This window comes from Panthera onca (genome assembly GCF_046562875.1).
Source record: "Panthera onca isolate mPanOnc1 chromosome E1 unlocalized genomic scaffold, mPanOnc1 haplotype 2 h2.Chr16_ul_3, whole genome shotgun sequence".
NCBI lineage: Eukaryota > Metazoa > Chordata > Mammalia > Carnivora > Felidae > Panthera > Panthera onca.
Genome location: NW_027675817.1, coordinates 1,226,941 through 1,253,069, shown reverse-complemented (window position 1 = coordinate 1,253,069; position 26,129 = coordinate 1,226,941). Strand labels below are relative to the sequence as shown.

The 26,129-nt window shown below is 47.8% G+C and overlaps 1 protein-coding gene and 1 pseudogene across 1 annotated transcript; one reads left to right on the top strand and one right to left on the bottom strand.

Annotated features, from left to right (window-relative positions):
- Positions 1–1,892: 1,892 nt before the first annotated feature.
- Positions 1,893–25,466, bottom strand: LOC132676217 (integrin beta-3-like). Its single transcript, XM_081794767.1, has 9 exons — positions 25,373–25,466; positions 24,858–24,947; positions 24,020–24,154; positions 22,144–22,573; positions 15,989–16,211; positions 14,724–14,824; positions 12,183–12,302; positions 6,343–6,509; positions 1,893–5,009 (listed from the first exon to the last, which is right to left on the bottom strand). Exons 1-9 carry the CDS (start codon positions 25,445–25,447, stop codon positions 4,944–4,946), a joined length of 1,407 nt encoding a protein of 468 aa, XP_081650893.1. The 5' UTR covers positions 25,448–25,466; the 3' UTR covers positions 1,893–4,943.
- LOC144615598 (U2 spliceosomal RNA) lies at positions 13,101–13,255 on the top strand (annotated as a pseudogene).
- Positions 25,467–26,129: the final 663 nt, after the last annotated feature.

The window sequence follows — 26,129 nt, the reverse complement described above, 5'->3', positions numbered from 1 at the left end:
CTATGGCAGCAATCGCAAGGAACACAATCATGTTAACTGACCTATAATTTTCTTTTCACATGCTAACTATTCTTGGATAGTCTCATTAAGTGGATTTTTAAAAAAATTTTTTAAGTTTATTTTTGTGAAAGAGACAGAGCAAGTGGGGGAGGGGCAGAGAGAGGGAGAGAGAGAGAATCCCAAGCAGGCTCTGCACCATCAGCACAGAGCCCAATGTGGGGCTCAAACTCACAAACTGTGAGATCATGACCTAAGCCAAAACCGAGTCGGACACTTAACCGACTGGGCCATCCAGGCGCCCCTTAAAATTTAACAATATAGATAACCCCAATCACAAGCATTTAAAACTGCCTGTGCGCTTTAGTCAAACTACAAACTATCAGAAATAGATATTTCAAGAAATATGTTACAAAACCAAATAGAAATTATTTTTCAACAAGCATTAAATGGTTTTCTTGCACAGCATATGTTACTGTTTCCTTACATCAGTGTGAAAAATGAAAATTATAGTTGCACTATAATTCCAAGGCAACTTGCTTGTAATTGATCCCGGTGGTCATTACATGGCTGTCACTATAGAGTTCAGACTACACAGGCCAAGAGTTAGGGGATTACAAATATGATTTGATATATAGCTTTTCATTTCATTTTCACATAAAGTCCTCCATTTTACCCAGATATGTAGTCATCAGTTACCATGAAGTAAATAAAACACAGTGTACCTACAAAATTTCACCATAAAAGGTCTCAGTGTGTGTTCACATAATCCTTTTATGACGTCATGCACCGTCATGTTTTTTAAAAATGCACGTTATTTAAGGAATGGAAGACCCAAAGGCAAAGATGATGAGTGTGCCATAAAGTACTTCAACCCCACACTGTCAATGCTCAATACATTTTAAATAGCAAAAAGTGAAGTTGCAAATTCTAGAGTCTTACCCTATAAAGTGATAATGCTAATAATTTCGATATTCATCCCATCTCCTGTGAATTAAAGGTTTTCTTAGATGCCTGCCAAGTATCCTGTTAGTTGGGTTTCTTTCCCTGTGATTTTGATCTAGTACTTCTTTTAGTTTTTCATGGGAATTTGTGGCTGTGAGGGAACCAGAAGCCTCTGATCACTTAATTTGGAAAATGGATCAAAAGTGCATTTTCATTTTGTGTGGGTAGATATTTGGTTCTCTTAATATACCCGCCAAGCTGTATTCATAATCTTTTAGTAACTGAGATGATTTAACTGCAAACTTAGTAAGCCAGAAGGACAGGTAAGTGACTTCTTAAGTCAGTGGTTCTCAAACTTGAGTAAGCAGCAGAATCACAGGGAGGGCTTTGCTGAAACAGAACACCGGGCCCGGCCCCATCTCAGATTTTCTGAGTTAGTAGCCCTGGGGCGTGGCCTGTGCATTTTTATTCCTAACAACTTCCCAGGTGATATGGAGGCTGCTGGTCCTCAAACCACATTTTGAGACCCAATTCCTTAAATAAAAGTTGGGCATTTTTCCCCCTAAAGCTGGGCATTTAAATGATCCTGTCAATAATCTGCCATCAAGCCTTTATTGTACTGATTTATGCCTCCTGCAAACAAAACCTAGGCCAAACTGACAGTCTGTTCTATTGAGATTGCACAAGTTCCTAAAAAATCCCCAATTAAAAGACAAAAAACTCCAACTCTTAGAACAGCAATAACCTACTCAGTTTGAAAACATTATGAAAGTCTAAAGAAACGCTCTGGGTTCTGGAGTAAACTTCAGTCCCCGTGGTGGTCATCATTTGGTTACATTTGGAAACAGGCTTGTTCTAAAATAATCATTTTTGAGGCGATGACATTTACTCTTTTCACCCAAAGAAAACAGAAATAACAACACAGGAAGAACTGGGCAGCCTTAGGTCAATTCTTTTTGGAAAGCACATTTAATTTACTGTTGCACAATTCAAACAGAGGGGGTGGTTAGGAAGTCAGGAAGGCACTTAAGTCATTTCAACCAGGAATACCTAACAAAGAGAGGGATCTTGAAATCATGGATGGTCTAGGAATATCTGAGAGAGAAAGAAGGGATTCGTTATGTGACAACTTGTCAGGAGCATCCCAAGCTTCCCATTACTATCCACACACCCTGAGACTGAACATACATTCTCTCCAGATGAGCTGAGCACAAATAAATAACTTCTTTGGGCTGTGCTGATACCAAAATACTATTTAGATGTTCACCCTACGTGATGCCCAAACTGACTGCCATTTGCTGTCTTGCGAACGCAGCTACAGGTTCTCCCCGCATACAAAGAGTATTGGTCTTTTTTTTTTTTTAATCTTTATTTATTTTTGAGAGAGCGTGAACAGAGAAGGAACAGAGAGAGAGGGAGACACAGAATCCGAAGCAGGCTCCAGGCTCTGAGCTGTCAGCACAGAGACTGATGTGGGGCTGGAACTCACGAAATGTGAGTTCATGACCTCAGCCAAAGTCAAACACCTAACTGAACCACCCGGCGCCTTTTTAAAGCCTAGGAGTCTCTTTCCAGAAGCTCAAAGAGTCCTACTGATTTTTTCATCCTTTAAATATATGTTCTTCCTCCTTTGATATAGTGTCTTCATATAAACCATCTTATCTAAAGAAAAGGTCCAACTACTGCTTTAATGGACTCTTGTCTCAGTAGCCAAAGGGTATAGTTAGGTTCTAAACTTCTGGGATTCATTATCGACCCTCCCCTCCCCCATTTACCCCTCTACTGTACTACCATCCCTTTCAGTAAAGAGTAATCCATGGGTGAGACAAGGCTCAGTCATTTGCCCTACTCCTAATTCCAAGGCTTATTCTCAGTGTTAACACACGAATACAGAATACACATTTCAGCTACTTCTTAATGGATTCCTCTCCCTTATATGTGGATGCAAACGTGTGCAAAGTGAGCTAAGGAATAATAAACTAAGTGGAGCTTAAGTGCTACATTAGGAAATGTGACTGCTAACAAACATTGGAGAAGGGGCTCTAAGAGAGGACAGAATGAGGCTTTTTCATTGAGAAAGGTGATGTGGAATGACATCTGCTCTTGCAAAAGCTGGTCTCTCAGATCTCCCAACTTAACAAAAAAAGTAGTATCAACATCTCATGGAATCTTGACTGTATGTCTGATGCCACAGTAAATCCCAGCATCTCAGATTATCAATATTGAAAGACACCTTCCAGACTGGCTGGTCCAAACTATCATTTTTCAAACTAGAAAACTGAGCCCCGAAGGGAAGGAAGAGAGGCTTGCCTTAATTAAGGGTAAAACTTCCTCAGCTGCAACAATGAGGCCAGGACTTACATTTTCTGATCGTCAGACCACAGATCGTCTATAGCTCTTTCCTTTTTCTTGATGAATGGGGGGTGAGGGTGGTTGTTAATGTTTAGACCAATGTGAACACCAAGGAAGCAACTGCTAGGAGAAAAGAACCACTTGTACCCCTCCTGCTCAGAATGGCCCAGCATGCCCGTGGGGCCATCCCCACAGGCTCCCAGGATGAGAGAGCCCCTACAGATCCAGCAAATGGGCAGCAACTCCCTATGAATGATGCCAAGTGGGAGGGTCTGTATCCATCCCAAGTCTATGTGGGGTTGTTTGTTTGTTTTTAAATATGCTCCTTCCTCCTCAAATAAAACTACAAAATATAATGCAAATGTGTTTCTGTACATGTTCCTTTAGATTAAGCAAGCCTCATCATGGTTTCAGGTGACCCAATGAGAAAAATAAAATAAAATTGCACTTGTGGCCTCTCAGATTAAAGACTGAGTTAAAATGAGGTTGCCCAGCCCGTAGGAGAATAGGCCACACACGCTGATACAACTGGCCCATCATTCTAAATGTGGCACATATGCCCAGCAGACTCAGAGACCCATGGGAATGATTCCTTCACAAGACAGCCAAGAGGTAGATAAGTGCAATCAGCCCCATGGATGGATGTAGCACACAGAAGCACCAGATTGGGTGTAGGGGCGGGGGGGTGCCTTGGACAAGGGGCAGAGGGCCTGAAGGGTGGGGCCAGATCTCTGGCTCTCATCACAGCACTCTCCCTGGGAGGAAAAGCGTCCGGTCATGAAAGAAATTCCCAGTATGTAGCAAATGTCTACAGCAGTGAGAGTGTAGACGTAGCAGGTAAAGAGGTGATGCTGGTCTAAGGGTAACACGCGTCCTCCAATCGAACTTCTAGGGTGGGGTGCCAAGGAGACAAATGTGAAGGGTGATGATTATGAACTGGGGGACTCTGGCACATTCATCCAGGCCATGCATGACCCCTGAGTGGCCTTCCCATCCTCACTCCCAACAGAATTGCTGGCAAGGGCTCCCCTTGTGAGAGAACCATACTGGATTGAGGGGACAGCAAAAGACATAGGCAACTCCGATGGCTGCTCTTGCTTCTGATTTCTCCGTCAGCCTGAGGGAAGGCAAAGGAGATCAAAGTCCAGATGACACGACAAGGCTGCGGAGCCCAGCATTTGCTATCAGAGCTGCTGAGCGTCGGACCCAAGAACCGTCAACTCAAGGCAGAGTCAAGGCCCCTTCCTCTGGAACGAGAGGCTCAGCCCTGCCCTTCTCTTCGGGAGAAATGGCCGGAAAAGGAAAGCTGGCTTCTCAGTGAGGTAATGAACAGTACCTGCTCAGCTACGTGGGTCACCCTAAGGTTAAGCAGGAAGGATCCCTGAAGGAGGCATTCTGCGGACAAAGGCTGAGGAGCTCCACGTGTCTGGACACACCTCAAGTTTTAAATTACACACTCCCCCACATGCAGCACACTCACGCGCACACACGCACAGAGACCCACACCTCCACATACTGACATTCTTGTAACCCACCCCACTCCCAGCCCCCGATCCTGCCCCACGGATTTCGTTCCCTGTAAACATGACAGCAGATGTGTCCACAATTCTGGGACAGCCTGACAGTGAACTGAGGATGACTGCTTGTCATTAAGTGCCCCGGTAGGTGATGTTGGTGAAGGTGGATGTGGCCTCTTTATACAGTGGGTTGTTGGCCTGCGGAGAGAACAGAAATGTGTCTTACAGTGAATTCCTCAATTGTTCCCTGCCCTCAATGATTACATTTCGCCTGAAGAGTTTACCCAAGACACCTTTCTCCGGGCTACACCATCCATGAATCGCTTAATGCTCATTGTAACCCCATATTCGCTCCTGAGATGGGAGTGGGTAGGAAATAAGAGGAGAGAGAAAGTGGAATGCCATTGTGCTGCTGTTTCGAAGGGGTTGAATTCAACCCATTACTTTTTGGTGATCCCCAAACACCTCAGTACCACTTGTAGCCAGTATCTATTTCCTGCTTCTCTCCTGAACTCTCTCTTTTGCCCTTCTCCAATTTTTTTTTTCTTTTGTTGTGACTATGCTGGCGGATGCGGGCAGAGACGAGAAATGTAGCAGGTGGTAGCTGAAACAGAGAGGATAGCTTTCACTCAAAATAATTTTAATTTGTTCTCATCTCATCCTTCCAAGCGCTACCCACTGTCATGTTAGCAGGAAAAAATAAGACCCTCACTGGGTTGCCCAAATTATTTTCTAACAAAAAGTGATAAATCCCATAAGATCTGGCCGTCTTTAGGAGTCCCATTTCAAGAAATACAACACATTCTCATGTGCCGCTGAGATTCCAGATTTCTACACTGTACGAACAGAAACATCTCAAGTTTCTTGGGACCCTTGAGTACCAAGGCCTGAGGTGACCATCAAATGAGAACAAACTTTCAGCCTCCCGCTAGACATTCATGGACTCAAACAGCCATTTTGGAAGGTCCAGAAAAAAAAGTCAGAATGTGGAAGATGAGCCAAAGGAGAACAGAGCAAAATTAAGTATATAGAAAGTTCTCAATAGATGCTTGATTGAATGCAATCAGAATAAATTGCAGAGAGGATATGTTTTAAGAGGCTGGCCCAAAGAGTCATTTCTATCATAACTTGATTCTCTCCCACAATTGGGCAAGCTGTTGAACGTCTCTGTGCTCAGTTTTCTTATCTACAAACTGGCAATAATAACGTTCCCCACCCCCCATCATTTGTCCTGTCTTCCTCAATTAGAGAATATGTTTCCTTTTGATTATGTCAGTGTCCAGAGCAGAGCTGGGCCCTACCTGTACTCAGTCAGTTCTCACCTATGGGACCTATGGTCACTGTGTGGCAGTGAGAGACTCAGGTGGTTTTCAGGAATAATAAAGACAACAGGACCATCTCCCAATTTCCACAACAGAGACTAACTGGGAAATTATGGTGCTGGCTGAACCTGGCTCCCCTAAGTACCTACTATTTCCAGTTGAGGCTCTCAAACCAATGACTTAAGAAAATGCCCAGCCCCGACTCTTACTGTGTCCCATTTTGCTCTGGCTCGCTCTTCCTCAAATTTAGCAAACTCCTTCCGGTCATGGATGGTGATGAGGAGCTTCCAGATGAGCAGAGTAGCAAGGCCGATGAGCAAAATGGCCCCCATCACTGAGAGTAGGACCACCAGGATGTCAGGACCCTTGGGACACTCTGTCAGGAGAGAGCACAGAGCAGGGACGTTGTAAAGGCAACCTGACCAAGTAAGAAATTACTAGAAATCTCTCTGAGGGAAACAGGGCTTACAAAATAAATCAAAATTTTTAAAGGGGGGGGGGGGAGCACCAATATTTAAGACAGCAATAATCTGTCCTGAGTAGTTTAAATTAGAGGTCATAAGCAGGTCACCCCCGGTAGAATCTAACCTACTCAAGTGTTTATTAAAAAGTTGATTTTATGTTAACTCTACTGGATTTAAAACAAAAGCTTGATTAAATTTTTATTTTGTTGGCAGCATGGAATAATCAGGAGATTATCCCCCTAAAACTTCAGATTCTTCTTCTTCCCTTTAAAAACATGAATAAATAGAGGCGCCTGGGTGGCTCAGTCGGTTGAGCGTCTGACTTCGGCTCAGGTCATGATCTCACACTTTGTGGGTTCGAGCCCCGCATCAGGCTCTGTGCTGACTGCTTGCTCAGAGCCTGGAGCCTGCTTCAGATTCTGTGTCTCCTTCTCTCTCTGCCCCTCCCCTGCTCACGCTTTGTCTCACTCTGTTTCTCAAAAATAAATAAAAGTAAAAAAAAATTTTTTAAACATAAATAAAAAGGTCTGGAAACACTGCACCCACAGGGCAGCTCTGGTTAGATGTGAGTAGCTGCTGTCCCCTTTAGATGGGACACATTTTCTAGTTTGCCAGACTTGTCACCACCCTCTTTTCTCCACTAAACAGAGGCAACATGTTAACTTGTCATGGAGGCTGTGCTACTGTGGGTTCTGGAGCTAGACCGCCAGGGTTCGAATCCTGGCTGACAACTTACTTTGCTATGTGACCTTTGATAAACTATTTAACCTTTCTGGGTGTCTGTTTCCTATCTCTCCATGTTTAAAATGGAGAAAGTAATAGCACTGAATTCCAAAACTTATGAAGCATAGTTAAGTTAAATATATACTTTTAAAAATTGTTTTTAACGTTTATTTATTTTTGAGAGAGACAGAGCATGTATGGGGGAGGGGCAGAGAGACAGGGAGACACAGAATCCGAAGCAGGCTCCGGACTCCGAGCTGCCAGCACAGAGCCCAACGCGGGGCTCGATCTCACGAACTGTGAGATCATGACCTGAGCTGAAGTCGAACACCCACTGCGCCACCCAGGCACCCCAACTTATTTATTTTTTTAAGGATTATTTCTTTTTTAGAGAGAGAGAGAGAGAGTGCGCATGAGTGGGGGAGGAGCAGAGAGAGAGGGAGACACAGAATTTGAAGCAGGATCCAGGCTCTGAGCTGTCAGCACAGAGCCCAATAGGGGCTTGAACCCACGAACTGCAAGGTCGTGAGCTGAGCTGAAGTAGGACGCCTAACCAACTGAGCCACCCAGGCATCGGGCTCCATGCTGATCATGAAGCCTGCTTGGGACTCTCTCTCCCTCTCTCTCTGCCCCTCTCCCCAACTCGTGCATGCTCTCTCTCTCTCTCTCTCTCTCTCTCTCTCTCCCTCCCACAAAATAAATATTTAAAAAAAAAGAAACCTGTAAAAATAAACAAATAAGTTAAATATATTTAAAGAACTCAGAACACTGCCTAGCACAGACTCAGTGCTCAATAACTATCAGCTACCATTATTACTCGTGTTCTTGTTACACCTGTTTTCACTAATTTATTTACCTAGCTCCTTAGGCATTTGTATTTGTTTCTCTGGTTTGGATATGTACATCTCTGAGGGCTGGGAACCTAATGTCCTTGTTAGCACAGAGACCAGGAAGCCTGCCAACCCAGACAATATTTTGGGTTCCTTCCCAAAATATTTCGTCATCTTTAATCCTAACCCTATTGAAAGCCGACTTCCTGTTCAACCCTAGTCAACAACCAACACAGACAGAGGTGCATCACCCCTCTGAAGACCAAGCTGACTGTGCTCTGCAGAGCTCTGCTTCCCATAAACCACAGGTGTCTGATGGGTGACCTCACTCCAGTAACTTCTCAGGTGTTATGTAATTAGGTGTTTGAATATACGGGTATTGATGGGTCTGGAGAGGTGGTCATGCCTACTTTCCACACTGTCTCCCACCTTCTTCTCTAAACATACACCCTATGCTCACCACACATGACCCAAAAACAACCACCGATGCAGACCCAAGCTGGCTATTTCCCAAGCTACCAAATTATAACCTGTCTATAATTAAAGGAGCATCTGGAGAGAGGCTGTGAGGTTCCAGTGTCTGAGTTCCCAGGAGTGAAGGGCACCAGCTCTTCCGGGAACAACAATTATGAATTCTTGGGAAGAGAGGGCTGACCCTCAAACCTCAGAGTGAAATCTCTTCAATTCTGCATGTCAGTATGGGCAGGACAAGTAGAATGTCAAGAGGTCTTCAGGCAAAAACATCTATTAAGCATTTGTCCTGAAAGGAGTAGATGGCAGGATTCCCGGAAGAAGATGATGAGATCAGCTAGTCTCTAGAGAGCTCTCTCAGCCACGGTGATGAGGACCCATCGTGGAGACCCAAGGTCAGGAAAGACTGGGCAGGGCTGGCAGGTTTGACAAAAGCACAGGAAATCCAGTTAAACTTGAATTTCAGATAAACAATAATTTTTCAGCCTAAGTAGGTACTAAATGTTGAATGGGACATATTGTATTCGACGAGGCAACTCTATCTGGGAGTGATAAGGACCCAGCTCAGCGGAGCCCACTCCACATAGTAGGCTGAACACCACCCAGTCAAGGCCAAGCCCTTTGGCAGTGCTGTCTCTACTGCCTTGCAGTGGCCCAGCCCTTCAGGGAGACCATCCGCAAAGGCATGAGTTGGGGAAGAGAATGAGAATAATCCCCTCCTATGCTCTGGGACCTCAGATGACACATTCTGCACAAAGCCAGAACCCCTGAAAATAGTTGGGGGCGGTAGGTGAGAAGAGAGGTCAAATTCAGAATTCCAGGGCAACAAGATAGGGAATATGGGTCTGGGGTCCCATCTCCTCATGTGGAGGATGGAATCTACATCAGAAAAGCTACTCCACCCCCCACCCTGGGGGGTTATTTGTACCAGCTCAGGTTATCACCATCTTTCTGCCCCATAATTCCAAGTAGTGGATTCCATCTAAGAATATCAAGCCAAAAGATTTTGGTGTTACAGCAGAAGCACCTGCAAGGATTGTTATAGCAGAGATGAAGTAACGTTAAACCCCAAAGCAAGAACGTACTGCCCTTCAAAAATGAGAAAGCACAAAGGTGCAAATAGGGCGGGTGTGGAAAAATCCATGAAACGTGTTAACACAGGTGGGCGGGAAAGTGTGAGGGGTCATGGCCAAATAATCCACATGTGCTCCCCCCCACAGATACATACCCAGACTCTGCCCTCTCCCCTTCCCATGTCAGCTTTCCCTTGAGTCGCTAAATAAAATTAAGGTCATACCCTTTCCTTTACCTTCCTTCTCCCTTCTGAAGGGTGAGAGCCCTGGGAAAGGCAGGTGAACAATATCACGGTAGGGGGCGCCATGCTCTCCGGTACCCATGCAGCCAGCAACACCCTGGCTGACCCGGATGTAGTAGAGCTTCTTTCCACTGTCACCCGCTTCCTTCTCCAAGCAGCCAAAGTTCTCCGAGCAGGTTATCAACATGTATGCAAGCCTGCCTGTCAACTCGAATAATCAGTCCTAGTAACTCATTCAAAACCCGTTTACTAAGTATCTTCTCTGTAGATGACTGAGCCAAGTATGGAGATATAACGATAGATAAGACAGATGGTTCGTGTGTTCGTGGGGCACGTGATCTACTGAGGGAGATGGGTGATTAAAGAAGCAAGTTAATGGTGGAATGAAGGCCCATCTAAGGGAAACACAGCTGCTCTGGGACTCAAACAGGAGCACCCAACCGAATCAGAAGAAAGGATGATGGAGGAGGTCTGAGAAGGCTCACTAGGGGAAGTGATGTGTCCAAAGCAGAGGCACTCAAATATTGGGGCGTCTCACAACTGCCAGGAGCACTATTCAAGAACACAGAGGCTGGGGACACCTGGGTGGCTCAGTCGGTTAAGTGTCTGACTTTGGCTCAGGTCATGATCTCACAGTTCATGGGTTCGAGCCCTGCGTTGGGCTCAGAGCCTGGAGCCTGCTTCGGATTCTGTGTCTCCCTCTCCCTCTGCCCCTCCCATCTTTCTCTCGACTCGTGCTCCATCTTTCTCTCAAAAAATGAATGAACATTTAAAAATGTAATAAAAAATCAAATAAAAAGAACATAGAGGCTCATGGAAGCAGCATGGGGCTCAGGACTCTCGATTTTTTAGCAAGGGGAACATAGAAAAGTTGGAGACCCACTTTCCTAAAGCAGGGGCCAGCAAGCTATTGTCTGGGAGCCAAATGTGGCTTGCCACCTGTCTTTCTAAATATACTTAGGCTTGTGCATTAAATATAGACTATGGCTGCCTTCCTGTTACAATGGCAGAGTAGTCATGGCAGAGACCACAAGGCCCACAAAGCCTAAAATATTTATTTTGAGACAGAGAAAGCACGAGTGGGTGAGGGGCAGAGAGAGAGAGAGAGAGAGAGAGAGAGAGAGAGAGAATCCCAAGCAGGCTCCACACTGTCAGTGCGGAGCACAATGTGGGGCTCAAACCGATGAACCATGAGATCATGACCTGAGCTGAAATCAGGAGTCACACACCTAACCAACTGAGCCGCCCAGGTGCCGCCAAAGCCTAAAATATTTAACCCCTGGCCCTGAACAGAAAGTGTTTGCTGGACCCTGGTCTGAAGGAGGATTTGAAGAAATTTCTACAGCTGTAGGAATCAACTGACGAGCAACCAACTGACTTAGTCTCTGCCTTCAGACATTGTTCCTTCACTCATAGAAGCTCCTGTCTACCCCCCGCCTTGGCACAGCCCTTGTCCCTCAGCAGTATCACTATCAATTTACATGTCCCTCTCCCCCTGGCCTGTGAGTGCCACATCTGCTTGATTTATTGTTATATTCCCAGCACCTAGTCTACTGGCTGATATACAATAAGTACTCGAAAATATTTTCTAGTGATTCATCGCTTCGTCTGTTGTGTAAGAGAAAGGAAGGAGACGGGGGTGGTAAGGGGAAGAGAGCTAATCTACTACACTGGATGGCGACAAACCTGTGGTTGGTCTGTGTATGACGGATGAGCTCCTCCTGCTTCCAGAAGGCTGTGAGAGCAAGCACTATCTTTTCAGTGCTCAGAACACCTTGGCTTGGTGCCTCAAAGCCAGTACTGTGTCTCATGGTGACCCTGGTAAGGTCAACACCTCAAAGCATCAGGCCTTCCTCTGAAGCAGCGAACAGGTTGCCCTTGGCAACCACCTGACCTTAAGTGGAGCGGATGCTGAAGAGTCCCAGACTTTAAATTCCTCACTTCTTAATACTGTCACCTCAAAAAAATGCCAGGATGTATTTTGTCCCTTCGTGGGATCCATATCTACCTTCTTCCTTTCCTTACTCACCTTCTTTTTCTGCCTCCTCAATTAGCAAGTCACTTTCTCACAAAGATTGGTATTTAAATATCTCCCACCCCCAGATGACAGGCCCTAACTTACCACTTGTAAGGTAGTCTTAACTTGGCTGTTCTGTGTAAGAGGCGTAATGGGTGGAAATTGCTGCCTAACGTGGCTCTCCCTCTCCCTATAGGTGCAGTGTCAGGGGCCCTGGCGGTTCACGTACCTGGCTCCTCTACCACATAGAGAATGGACTTTCCACTGGAGTCTTCATAGTACTGGAATCTGACAACACAGTCATCTTCATTCTTGTACGTGCAGTTCACTGCATCCTTGCCAGTATCCTCTGAGGAAGGGGAAAATATGGGAGAGTGAAAAACAAGGCAATTCCTGGAAGACGGGGCCATCCCCAAACCCCAGTCATGGGACTTCTGAGAAAGTATGCAACAGGAAACCCTATGCCTGACATTAGGCAAGATGCCTAGACTTGAGATGGCTGTTGTGCCTGGCAATTGCCTCTAGATGACCCTCGCTGCTGAATTTTGTCCCTCCCAGACCCTTTTTGGTTCGTATTCCTTCCCTTGGAAGGGACATGACAGAACACATGACACAGTGTGATTCAAAGCCTGGCTCTACCACCTGTCAGCTGCGTAATATTGGGGAAGTTACTTGACCTCATTGGCTCTTTCTTCATCTATGAAAGGAAAAGGATAACCCACCTCACAACACTGGTAGAGAACTAAATGATGTCTCAAGTGAACAGTACCTAATAGAGAAGGGTGTTCCCTTCCCTCTCTTTCCTTTCCCTCCTGGCTCAACTATTCTCAATAGTTTGTTGGCAAAGCCCTTACATTTCTTCCGTTTCTGCGTCTGATCCAGTGTTCCTCTCCAGAGCCAGCCTCTCTTCTCTGACTCCCATCACTTTTTTGTAGGCTTCACCCCTTCTAATTCTGAAGCCTCTTATTCTGACAGGGAAACTATAGGTGCCCCTCTATCATTTGCACCACGTCCTATAGTGATGCAACCAGACAGGTAAAACTGACACACGATGATGTTAAGCAAATGCACCAAGATCACAACACAAGTACGTGATGGAACAGAACTAAAACAGGAGTCTCAGAGCACACCAGACTTGAACTCAATGATTGTTTCTCGGCCTTTTGGCTAAGATCAAGTGTAGTATCAGACTTGAACTCAATGAGCCGCCCGAAAACTAGTGGTATAAGAGTACAGTGGAAAGAGTAAGGATTTCCAGATTCATTCTAAGCTTAACTTGTTCGGGCAAGTTATGTAGCTTTCCTGAGATTCAGTTTCCTCATCTGCAAAATGAAGATAACAACAGTACCACAGTTCTACTCTACTAGGTGGCTGAGAAAAAGACAAGATCATGTGTATGAAAAGATACTTGCCTAACTTTTATAAGTTACACAATTCCATACAAACAAGCATTTATCTTTATGATTATCATGGCACGGGGGTGGGGGTAAGAGAAATACTTTCAACTAACCTGAGATTCCCCTCTGGTCTAGGTAATAAAAACATCTCACATCTCTCTCAGCAGTCTTGCCCGCCTGAGCTAATCACAGCATACCGATTCTCCTCAGGAGGAAAAGCCGTCTCTTCAAACTCAATCCCCAAATCATGCCCCTCACCCCCCCCCCCCCACCAGCCCCACTTCTGATATTAGCCAAAGGATCCAGAGAGCTGACCCTTTTCTGTAACACCCCAAGCCAGAAGCCGACTGACTGGCTGTGTCTCACTGTGGCTCTCACTGAAAACATGTTTCCTGCCTTCGTGAGAGACAGCTATCTCAGGAGAGATTGCCATCTCCCTAGACCAACCAATGCCTAGCTGACCCAGATAACATCAGATGTGCTGACAGCAACAAAGATTATCCCCTTTTTGGTCAAGGTGAAATTCAAACTACAGGGGCGCCTGGGTGGCGCAGTCGGTTAAGCGTCCGACTTCAGCCAGGTCACGATCTCACGGTCCGTGAGTTCGAGCCCTGCGTCAGGCTCTGGGCTGATGGCTCAGAGCCTGGAGCCTGTTTCCGATTCTGTGTCTCCCTCTCTCTCTGTCCCTCCCCCGTTCATGCTCTGTCTCTCTCTGTCCCAAAAATAAATAAACGTTGAAAAAAAAAAAAAAATTAAAAAAAAAAAAAAAAAAAAAAAAAGAAATTCAAACTACAATGACTGCAGGCAAGAGTTTTGCTCACCACTGTATTTTTATCTGTCTTATTCTAGGAAGGGCTCCAGAGAGCCAAAAAAGGCTACAGCATTATGATTTTAGCTAAAATCCATAAGGGTGAAGGTTTCCCTCCAAACCAGCAGAGCAGTATGCCTGGGCATTGCTGAACACTCTCAGTTAAGTAAACTCAGTAAATGGTTACTAGCCTCCTAAACTGACATCACCTAGCCTAGGTTTCTTCATCCGTAAAATGGGATGCATTGTCTTCCTCTCCCTGGGGAGGTCAAGTTAGGGTTGATTTCTACATACTTTAAAAGTTATCTGTAGGGTCTTGCTGAGTCTGTGGGTGCCGGGAAGCAGCAGAATGGGGAGGGACTGTGGAACAAATTAGCAGAGGGCACAAGAGGACTCAGGGAAGCTGGCCTTTATTAAGTGCCTAGTGTGCATCAGGTCTGTACAACATGCCTTTGAGGCAGGGATTACTCTTCCATTTTACTGATGAGACATAGACACGTTTTGGGATCAACTGAAAACTTCAGCAGCCGCATATGTGCACAATTCTAAGACATGCTGAGCTTACTGAGCTCCTTCACAGGCTCAATCTCATCACGACAGTAACGGCTGCAGGTATTTTCTTTATGTAGGTCTCCTCGGTCAAATTTCTTACACTCCACACACTTCCTAAAAGAGAGACGACACAGAGATTAAGACAAGGGAGGAGAGGGACGCCTGGGTGGCTCAGTCAGTTAAGCATCCGACTTCGGCTCAGGTCATGATCTCGCCGTCTTCGAGTTCGAGCCCTGTGAGTTTGAGCCCTGCGTCAGGCTCTGCGCTGACAGCTCAGAGTCTGGAGTCTGTTTGAGATTCTATGTGTCCCTCTCTCTGCCCCTCCCCAATTGCACTCTGTCTCTCTCTCTCTCTCTCAAAAATAAAGAAACAAAAAAGACGAGAGAGGAGCAAACCTACGTGTGTGTCAGTCCAGCTCTGACATCCACACACCAGAAAGCTGCCCCACCTTGGAAAACAAACACCGAAACAAAAACCCCTGTAAGACAATTCTGGGGGACCCAGAGGGTCGGGTCTGGAGTTCAGGGGTGGGAGTTCCTCCTCACCCAGAGGCAGAGCCTGGCAGGCAGAAGGCCCCAGTCCCCTCATTAAACTTCTTCATGTCCCATCCGAGAGTGTGACAGGAGGTAAGGCGTGTGCCACTTCGAGGAGCCTTAAAGGCAGAACCGGTCATGTAATCTGGGGACCCAGCACAAAAGAAGATGTCAGGCCCCTTGTTCAAAAATCCCTAAGCATTACAAGACAGTGCCAGCAGAGCGGTAAACCAAGCATGGGGCCCTTCTAAGCACAGGGCTCTGTACAAATGCACAGGTTGCATGCCTATGAGCCCAGCCCTGCTGAAAGTGGCAAGAGAAATGGCAGGAGCTTCCCCTGACCCCAGATGAGTGGAGTTTGTACTAGCGAACATCTCCTGTTTCACAGAATCCTTCATAACTCCAGCCCAACTCTCCCACACGATCGGAACATGAGAACGTTCCCCAGAAGTTCCCTGGTTTAGCCTTCCTCCCAACTCAGGGATTCAGGATGCCATCCCAGGAGAGGGGTTTCTCCAACTGGAGTCCAGCGGGTGCTACTTTGGCCCCTGCATGGTTGGCTCTCCCTCCCTCTTTGCCCAAACTTTTCCGTGGGAAGAGGAAAACTAGCCTCTTAGCTGCAGCGGACGCCTCCTCCTGAAGCTTTGGTGAGTAAGAACCTGGAGGGTTGGGGATTCTAGCCTGGGGGACCCCCTCCCTCCTTCTAGCACCCGACTGGCTCCAACTCACTTCTCTGCCCACTCACTTCTTAAAGGTGCAGGCGTCAGGGCAGGTGGGGCACTTCTCACAGGTGTCCCCGTAGGAGCCGGGCTGGATGCACTTGCAGCTGCCGCACTTACACTCGCCCCGGCCGCTGCACAGCAGCCCGTTGCTGGACATGCAGGTGTCGGTGCGCGTGGTACAGTTGCAGTAGAAGCCGGTCCAGTCGGAGTCACACAGACAGTCCCCACAGCTGCACTGGCCGTGACCTGAAAGCACACAGCCCGAGGGGGCGGGCAGCAGGTGAGGGGCCCCAACCCGTGGCTCAGCCTGCTCTCCAGCTTTACCCTCATCCACCCTCCTCCCACGGCCACTCATTAACACCCCACGGAAGCGTCACCACCTTCTATCCTTCTAGCCTCATGCTGCTAGCTCTGCCTTGACGCCCTTTCGTCCTGTGATCGCTACCAAACTCCCACTTACCTTTCGAAGCTCAACTCAAAAGTTCCTTCCCCTCCATAACTTTTTCTGACCTCCCCGGAGCAAATTGTCTACTACGTGTTCTCCCAGCACTTACATATGCCTCTATTTTAACCCTCATGACCAGCCCATTTGCTTGCCTATCTGTTTCTCTTTCTAGATTTTGAGCTCCACAGTGAGAGAGGACATATCAATTTGTCCGTCGGCAGGGATTAGCGTAACGTCTGAAATACAGTAGGCATGCAATTAATGTTTCTTTATCCATTTATGCAACAAATATTTATTGAGCTCACACTGGGCACTGGAGATTCGGCAGTAAATGAGACAGGAAAGGTCCCTATTACCGTGGAGCTTGTGTCCTAGTTAAGTTCCTGGGTAGGGTGCCTGGTGGCTCAGTTGGTTAAGCATCTGACTCTTGATTTCAGCTCAGGTCATGATCTCACGGTTTGGTTAGTGAGGTCAAGCCCTGCATCAGGCTCTGGGCTGACAGCCTGGAGCCTGCTTGGGATTCTCTCTCTCCCTCTCTCTCTCTCTCACACACAAAATAAGTAAATAAACATTAAAAAAGAAAAAAAAATCCTGGGAACCACACACACATTCACCAGCATGTGCCCTGTGTTGTATCATCACAGTACTGCAGAGAGCCATCAGCCCTAGTAGGAAAGACCTACTCACTTTACTGCATGAATGTAGGAATGGGAAAGAGAGATTGGGGTAGGGGGTAGATTGGTTAAATGCAGGTGTTAACTCTCAGTGCTACATCCCCCTAATCACTTAACAAGGCTTGAAAACTTGGCTCTCCCAAACTCAGAAGAAAGGGTGACTCATTCTCAAGGATTCCGAATCAGGAAGAAGTGGATGAATAATAAAAATCTGACTGTTAATCAGAGGAAAGGCAGGGAGCCAAGGGGAAGTAACCTCAACGGGTCTCAAAATCATGTCACTGTGTGAGCGGATGGGCCCCAAGATGGTGGAGGAGAGCGAGGTGCATAGGCTCAAACAGACACTAGCTGGCATCTTCTGCTCCCCAGGGACCCCAGTGGGTCTGACTAGAGGCCCTTGGTCAATGAGTCTCTCTGCCAGTGATCCTAGCACCATCCTCTATTCAAGACTCAGACACACCTTTGCTGCCTTGGAAAGAGATGTCTGCTTCTTTCTGGATGGCAAACATAAGGTCAGCTGCCCCAGCTCCAAATATCTGGAGAGTAGAGCCCGCTCCACCCGGAGGCAAAGGGAATGGTCTTGTGTAACCTTTGTCCACCAGTCATTGGCCCAGGTCTGAGGGCAAGACAGCTCCTGTCAGCTGAAGATAATTCCAAGGAAGGGGCAGCTGTGAGCCATTATCAGCAGCCCTAACAGCAGCTGGAGGGGCCCCACAGTGTCTACTACAAGCAGCTTTCAGTGATGGCTCCCGAACAGGGAAAGGCAGACGCCACAGAGGTCTGGCAGCACCCGGAGGCCTCCGCCTCCTCAGAAACCCTTGTCCCATAGTGTTTCCTTTGTGAGGCCAAACAAAGTAACCTTTGAGAAGATGGTCTGCCAGGCCAGCCACGGAGCGAGGCTGGAAGTAGAGTGGCGGGCCGGAGCCGGCAGGCCGAGCCCGAGCCCTGGCAGGGTCAGCCCTCAGAAGGAAGCTACAGTGCGGTAATGTCACAGGACTGGCATCCCTCCAGCAAAAGGGTGGCTGAGCCTGGGTTCACAGCAAAGTCAGAGGAGGAGGGTGAGAAATGAAGAGAGAGTGTAAGAAAGAGGAGGGAAATAGAAAAGAAGGCAGCAGGGGAGGGGTGGAGATGAGGGAGGGGGAGGGGTAAGGGAGGAGCAAGTATTTTAGGTCAGAGGGAATGACCTCTCCCTATAGAGCGTGACTCCCAGGCCGATGTCAGCCCCACTCCTCCCTGCCTTATGAGCCGACCCTTTGTCTGACATCCTACTTCCTCCATGAAGCCACCCAGGCCTCCTCTGTTCACACTGGGTCTCTCTCCAGGAGACTCCTATAACATTCCCCAGGGACAACTCACTTCTTTTCTTTAATTTTTTAAAAATGTTTTATTTATTTTTGAGAGACAGAGTGAGAGTGGGTGGAGGGGCAGAGAGAGGGGAAGACACAGAATCGGAAGCAGGCTCCAGGCTCTGAGCTGTCAACACAGAGCCCAACGCGGGGCTCAAACTCACAAACCATGAGATCATGACCTGAGCCGAAGTTGGACGCTTAACCAACTGAGCCACCGAGGCGCCCCAAGGACGCCTCACTTCTAAGATCTGGCACGTTCTGCCTCATGTTGTGAATTATCCTCAGGTAAGTTAATTAAGGGCAAAACTGTCTTATTCATGCCTCCCTATCCCACAACACTACAGCACAGAACCTGGCTCAGGGGTGTCTGATCAATCTATGCTCATGGATGTCCCTCGGGGAGAAGGATGAGTCCCTCGGGGAGTCCCTCGGGGAGAAGGATGCACTCCCTGATGTTTCCGAAGGAAGTGCTGATAACAGATGACCACAAAAGACCATGCCTCCAGCGGGGAGGGGGAAGGCCAGAGGCTGGGGAAATGGCTAAGTCATAGCATGCCCCCCTCGTGAGCCACTGCTTGCAGCAAAGAACAGACCAGGCCAGCAGCCCAGGGAAGAGACAATGGTGAACTGGTCTACAAACTGAGTGGTCAGGAATCACGCATGCCCCCTGTTCACCCGTGTGGACTGAGCGCCTGGCACAGAACAGGTGCTCAATAAGTGTGTGTCCCTGAGCATCCGTCACTGGGGAGTGTGACGGCAGCACCACAGGATCCAGACCTGCAGCCAGTAGGCACACAACACCCGGGCTGGCAGTGGGGGAGGGAGGCCTCTGAGCTGCTGCCTGGGGTTCCCTCCTGAATTGGGTGGAGCGCATTGCTGACGAGCTGTGCTTGCACCAGTGAGAGGCAGGAAGCAGGCTGCTGAACCCGATGGCTTTGTTTCGCAGCATCGGTGGGGCCAGCAGCTGAAGGAAACACACTCTGCCCGCGGTCCCTCCCACCCTGCCTCATACCAGACCAGGAACCAGGAGGCTTGGAGGACAAGTGGCCCTCCCTCTGTCCCTGGTGCCCCCAAGGGGCTATCTGTAGGCCTCACGTAGGACAACCCTCTTCCCCTCAGCCCCACCCTACTCCCCGTGGTCTCCCACATCAAACTTACCATTCCTTTTGGTACTCTGAATATGATGTAAGTACTATTCACTAGTAAAATGAGCTGAAATGCCTCCCTCGCCCTCTAATTCAAACTGCTGTTGGGGGGTCCGTGCCTGATCTCTTTCTCCCCTAATCTCCCTGCTACCATTTTTTTCCAATCTCTGTCAAATTTTGCTGACATGAATAAAGGAAACAATGTTGTAGATAATAAAAAGAAGTCTTTTTTATGTGACTTGGGCATGTTTTAGAATGACATAGATTTATGGGGCACCTGGGTGGCTCAGTCAGTTAAGCCTCCGACTTCAGCTCAGGTCATGATCTTAAGGTTTGTGAGTTCGAGCCCCATGTCGGGCTCTGTGCTGACAGCTTAGAACCTGGAGCCCACTTCGGATTCTGTGTCTCCCTCTCTCTCTCTCTCTCTGCCCCTCCCTCACTCATGCTCTGTCTCTGTCTCTCTCTCTCTCTCTCTCTCTCTCTCTCAAGAATAAATAAACATTAAAAAAAATTTTTTAAGTTTTTTTAGAATCAAATTGTTTTTTTAACATTTCTTATTGAGAGACAGAGACAGAGCATGGGCACAGGAGGAGCAAAGAGAGAGGGAGACACAGAATCTGAAGCAGGCTCCAGGCTCTGAGCAGTCAGCACAGAGCCTGACGCAGGGCTGAAACTCACAAACTGCAAGATCATGACCCGAGCTGAAGTAGGATGCTTAACCAACTGAGCCACCAGGTGCCCCCTTTTTAATTTTTTTTTAAAAGAATGACATAGATTTACCTTTCTAATCAAGTTTTCATATACATATATATACATATATATATATATATATATATAAATTTTAAAGTTTATTTATTTGAGAGAGAGAGCGAGCTCAAGCAGGAGAGGGGCAGAGAGAAAGGGAGAGAGAATCCTAAGCAAGCTCCACAGTGTCAGGGAGGAGCCCATCGTGGGGCTTAAACTCACAAACCCTGAGATTGTGACCTGAGCCGAAATCAAGAGTCAGTTAACCATCTGAACCACACTGGCAGCCCTTTCTAATCAAGCTTTCTTAAAGGCAGATGTTAAAGTGAACATCTGGTTGGATTAGTTCGGCTCCTTTAAGCCCCATTGCAAAGGAAGCCAATCTCCGCCATAGATTTGATCACCAAAGAAGCCAATTATAATCTGTGTTAATTAACCACACAATACACCCATAAACCAATCCTAAACAACTTGCAAATGTCTTTGATCTCTCTGTCACAAGAGGAGACATGTGCTCAGAGACCATAATCCAGCGAAAACCTATCCCCAGTGCCCCAGGAACTACTCAGGCTGCCTAGTTGCCTCTGCAAGTATTGTCAGCACATACAGACGACATTCACATTAGTTCCACTTGGTCTAGCTGGGGAAGTAGCCTAGGAGCAGTCTTTAGGGCAAGGAAAGACCAGGTTGAGATTTTCCGTGGGCCTCAAGACTTTACTGAATTTTGTAATGAGAAGGACAAAAAGTATCCTGCAGGTAGAAGGAGCCAAAATCGTAACCCCCAGTTTGCAGGCTGGGCCTCTCAATGGCAATCCTTTCCCATGTCTGTGCTGTCCAGCATGCCACGAGCCACGTGGAGCTCCTGAGCAACAGAGGAAATGAATTTTTCATTTTTCATTTATTTTTTAAATTTTTTTAAGTTCATTTGAGAGAGAGGAAAAAAAAAAAAAACCTCCAATGGGGGAGGGGCAGAGAGAGAGAGAGAATCCCAAGCGGGCTCTATGCAGTCAACACCCTGGCAGTGCAGTCAGAGCTTTAACCTACTGAGCCACCCAAGCGCCCCTCATTTTTCATTTAACTTAAATTTATTTAAATTTTATTTAAGTTATAATTCAATGTGACTAATTTACAAATAAATAGCCACACGGGGCTACTATATCTGACAGCACAGATCTAGAATCCAAAACGTTATAGTGCCAATAGCGATAACAAAATAGTGCCAGCATGTAAAAAGAGCTTATGATTTTCCACTCATTGTTCCGAGTGTATTGGCTGTTAAACGTGCTCCATTGCCTTGCTTTTTTACTATTTTCCAAGTCTTGTCATGAAAAGACAAATTCATGTAAAATAATTACTACCAACTTTACTACGCATTCTGATACCATGCAGTTTCCGAATCTGTAACTACTAAAAATCTAATTACCAGCAGCCAGAGATTTTTTTTTTTAACCTAAAAAGGGAGTTGTTCCGCATCCTTGAAATGATCAAGAGCCAGTGATTTAAAGTATTAGCAGGATGGCAGGTGGAAGAAAAGAAAATAACGGTCTTCACCTTCAGGCTCCCCCACTCGTTCCCATGCTCCAGGAGAGCAGAGGCTCCCTTCCGCTGTGTACCCCAGGAGCAAGGACGCGGGGAGCAGAGCGGAATTACAGAGAACCTCCTTCCTGTCTTCTGCCGTTGGAGTGGAAGGACCATCCACTCGGCTCTGCCTGCTGGGCCTTCCTGTGCCCACCTAAGCCCTGGCCTAAGTTTCCAGAGGCTGTGGATGTGCGAGCGAGCGTGCGCGGGTACAGGGGCGGGAGGGTGTGCAGTTTCACTCACCTGAGCACATCTCCCCCTTATAGCGGACGCAGGAGAAGTCATCACACTCGCAGTACTTGCCCGTGATCTTGCCAAAGTCACTGCTGTGGCAGACGCACTGGCCACACAGGCACTCGCCCCGCTGGCTGCAGGCGGGCTGGCCCTCCCGGGGGCTGCACTCTTCCTGCTGCGAGGGGCGGTAGTCCTCTTCGGAGCACTCGCACTGGGACCCCAGCCACCCGGGCCCGCAGCGGCACACCCCACACTCAAAGGTCCCGTTGCCATTGTTGCAGCGGCGGCTGTAAGGCTCAGCATGGGCCTGGCACGCACAGTCACAGTCGAAGGTGACCTGAACGGTGAGGCTGTCTTTGAAGCCTACAGGCTTGATGGTGAAGGACTTCTCCCTCTCCTGCGGGCAGCCTCGCACCTTGGCCTCAATGCTGAAGCTCACCTGGGTGGAAAGGAAGACCGCATTCAAACACAGGCGCACCCTGTTATCACTCCAGCCCTGGAGGGAAAGAAGCCCCGCCCTGCCCCGCCCTGCCCCGCCCTGCCCTGCCCGGGAATATCCAAACTGGGTGTCTCATCCCCCAGCAACCTGGAGTTCCTCAGCCTCCAAATGACCAAGGTCTGCAAAGCAAAAAGAAAAGCCTGGGGACAGTTGTCCAGTTGTATCTGGTTGGGTGCACAGACATAATTTACAGTCAGGAGAGAGGTTGGTTTTGGTTTTTTTTATATATATATCTATTTTTTGGGAGACTGCAAGTGGGGGAAGGGCAGAGAGAAGGACAGAGGATCTGAAGCAGGCTCTGCGCTGACAGACTGACAGCAGTGAGCCTGAGGTGGGGCTCGAACTCACGAACTACAAGATTATGACCTGAGCTGAAGTTGGATGCTCAACCAACTGAGCCACCCAGGTGCCCCTGGATATGTGTGTGTGTGTGTGTGTGTGTGTGTGTGTTTTAATTCCACCTGTGAAATAAGCCAGCTCAAGCAGAACAGAACCTGTGATCTTATAAAAATTCTTCTCTGGCCAATGAAGCCAGCTGGACTGATTATACACAAGGTCAGTCAGCCAGACACACAAAGCACTATATGGCACCACACGATGCCACACAGTGACCAAAGGCTCAGGATCTACTGTTTAATTTCCATATAGTACATCATCACTTGTGCAGTCAAACACCTTTCCGGCCAATATTTCTTAGACAGGATATGTGCACATGTTCTAGAATATAGATAGGTGTACGGACAGATGGATGGACCTAGATACAGAAATGATAGAGATACAGGTGATACCGGTGATAGAGATATAGCTATCCCCCTTTCTGCTTCCCTCCCTCTTCACCAACCCCTCCCCCCATCGGCAGAAGCAGAAGAGAACCAGTAAGGAAAGAAAGCCATAGAGGCCACAGAGGGACCTGAGAGGCAAAATGAACATTTGCGTTCTGGAAGTCTATGACAGTGGGTATTTGGTATTTTTGCCTGTTCCATTTGCTGTTGAATCTCCAGCAGCGAATGATGCCTGGCACAAAGTTGGCGCTCAGCAACTATCGGTAGATGTGACTGCCATTTCACATTGTAGAGGAAAGACAGGTATTACCTTAGGGGAGGCTGGAGACTGGGCCAAAGGTAAGAAATATTTTCATTTGCAATCAGCTGTGCATAAACAAACAGAGGTAAGCTAAACGCAAGTTTTTTAAAGATCTCCACGTAGCGGAGAAGTTTAGACAACAGGAGTCAGAGGAAAAGGTTGGCAGCTCCGTTATATCCAACTTGTAATGACCTTCGGGAAGAAGGTGCAGGGGAGGAATGGAAGGGTGCCCACAGACGCTCAGGGGCAAAGGCCAGGGCCAGAGCTGAAGCTTCAGCCCCTGCCCAGCCCAGCCCACCTCACCGTGTCTCCAATCTTGAGTCCGACACAAGACTTGAGCCCAGGGATGACCTCGTTGTTGAGACAGGTGGCGTTGAAGGATAGAGACAGCTCCTCGGGGAGGTCCCGCACTTCCAGCTCTACTTTAGAGCGGATTTTCTGAGCAGAAAGGGGGCAAAAGAAGGTTAAGGAGATGAGCCGAGAGGAAGTAGACAGGAACCAATTCCACCCCAAGTAAAATACCAGGTGGCCATGGACTCACCGCGGCAGTGCTGGGTGCTGGGGTTTGCTTAGAAGCTGCCAGAGGAGAGCATCCTTAGGAGCCTATTTCTTACAATATTTCCTGCCCAAGGTCTGCTCCTCTCTCTCTCTCTGTGCCCCCTGGTGTCTAGTTGAATCTGGGTAAAATCTAAACCAGCCACACCCTCCTGCAAGCCTCAGAGACATGCAAAAAGGGAGGGCTAGCACTGGTCACCTTGGATAGTAGCTTTTTTTACCTAATTTTTAACCAACCTCATCTTCCCCTTGGCTCAGCTCCCTCTTCTCTCTATTGTTGGAGCCCTATCCCTCACCCTGTCCTTCCTCATCACCACCCCCAACCTCTCTTTCCTTTCCACCTTCTCTAAGCTCTTCCACCCACTGCTCCTGACACTCCCTGGCAATTCTTTCTGAGCCATTTCCCTCTCAGAAGGCTGCATTCCTCCCAGTGCTGGCCACCAGCCAGCCTCTAGAAGAATAAGAGGAAGGCAGTGAAGGCTGCATCGTGGACTCACATCCAGGACTCCAAAATCTGCGTTCCCTCCTGGGGAATGCCGAGTGAGGTGGATTCTTAGCAGACCCAACCCCAGTGCGAGACACTTACCCCATAAGCATCAACAATGAGCTGAAGGACGTTGCTGGAATTGGCAGACAGAACCCCCACTGTCGTCCCTGGGATGAGCTCGCTATAGTTCTAGAAGGTAAGACAGAGAGATGTACAAGGCTGACTAAATGAAGAGGGTGATCTCAAAAGCCCTCCCCAAATCAGAATGAGGGTCTTGAAACGAAGATTGAGGGAAGGATGGGATATTTTACTTGTCACTTCCAGGAACAAACCTAGCAGTTTTGCAGCCCTGAGAAAAATTATAAAGAACTTCTCACACCCCTCTCCCCCAATAAATTACTCCCCTCCAGCACCACAAACACCAACACACCCATCCCGTGAGGTTCAAGGTTGGAGGAGAGAGACCATAAAAAGGAGCCATTTGCCCCTGGGAATAGGCTGGAGGAGGGGCTTTCCTGGTTGGGAAGCATGGCCCGTGCTAGTGTGCCTGGGTTCCCAGAGACGGCTCCACCCAATACAGACCCCACTCCCGAAATCCCTGAAGGCACAGTCACCTGGTAGAGACTGACTACATTTTCCGTTACAGCAAAGATCAAATTGATGTTTTTCTGGGATAGCTTCTCGGTCATCAGCCCCAGAGAGGGATAATCCTGTAAAATGGGAGGATGTGGAAGTCAGTTAAGAATTCACCTGAATTCTACACCTTAGAACTTGGCTGATTTGGGCTGTGGCCCAGACGGTGGTGGTGCTGAAACCTTTTCACGCCATGATCAGTGTGAGGCAATGGACTAAGTGGCAACACAAACCCAGTTGTGAACTCCAGGGACAGATGAAGAGGCAAAGGCTGGTCAAAGCCAAGCATCTCAGGGCACCTGGCTGGCTCAGTTGGTTGAGTGTCTGACTCTTGATTTTGGCTTAGGTCATGATCTCACAGTTCATGAGACTGATCCCCGCATCAGGCTCTGCACTGACAGCGTGGAGCCTACTTGGGATTCTCGCTCCCTCCCTCCCTCTCTGCCCCTCCCTGCACACTGCGTGTGCTCTCTCTTTCTCTCAAAATAAATAAATAAACATTAAAGAGAACCCAGGCAGCTCAGTTGGTTGACGGGGTCATGATCTCACGGTTTGTGAGTTGAAGGCCCTCATCAGGCTTGCTGCTGTCTGCACAGAGCCCACTTCTGATCCTCTGTCTCCGTCTTTCTGCCCCTACCCCACCCATGCATGCGCACGTGCGCGCTCTCTCTCCCTCTCTCTCTCAAAAATAAATAAAACGTTTAAAATAAATAAGCATAGGGGTGCCTGGGTGGCTCA

Coding starts and splice junctions, on each gene's coding strand:
- LOC132676217 (XM_081794767.1), bottom strand. CDS start 25,447: ATGACCGAGAAGCTATCCCAGAAAAACATCAATTTGATCTTTGCTGTA. Junction 24,155..24,857: donor TCATTGTTGATGCTTATGGG/GTAAGTGTCTCG, acceptor CTTTCTGCTCAG/AAAATCCGCTCTAAAGTAGA. Junction 22,574..24,019: donor GACTCAAGATTGGAGACACG/GTGAGGTGGGCT, acceptor CTTTCCACCCAG/GTGAGCTTCAGCATTGAGGC.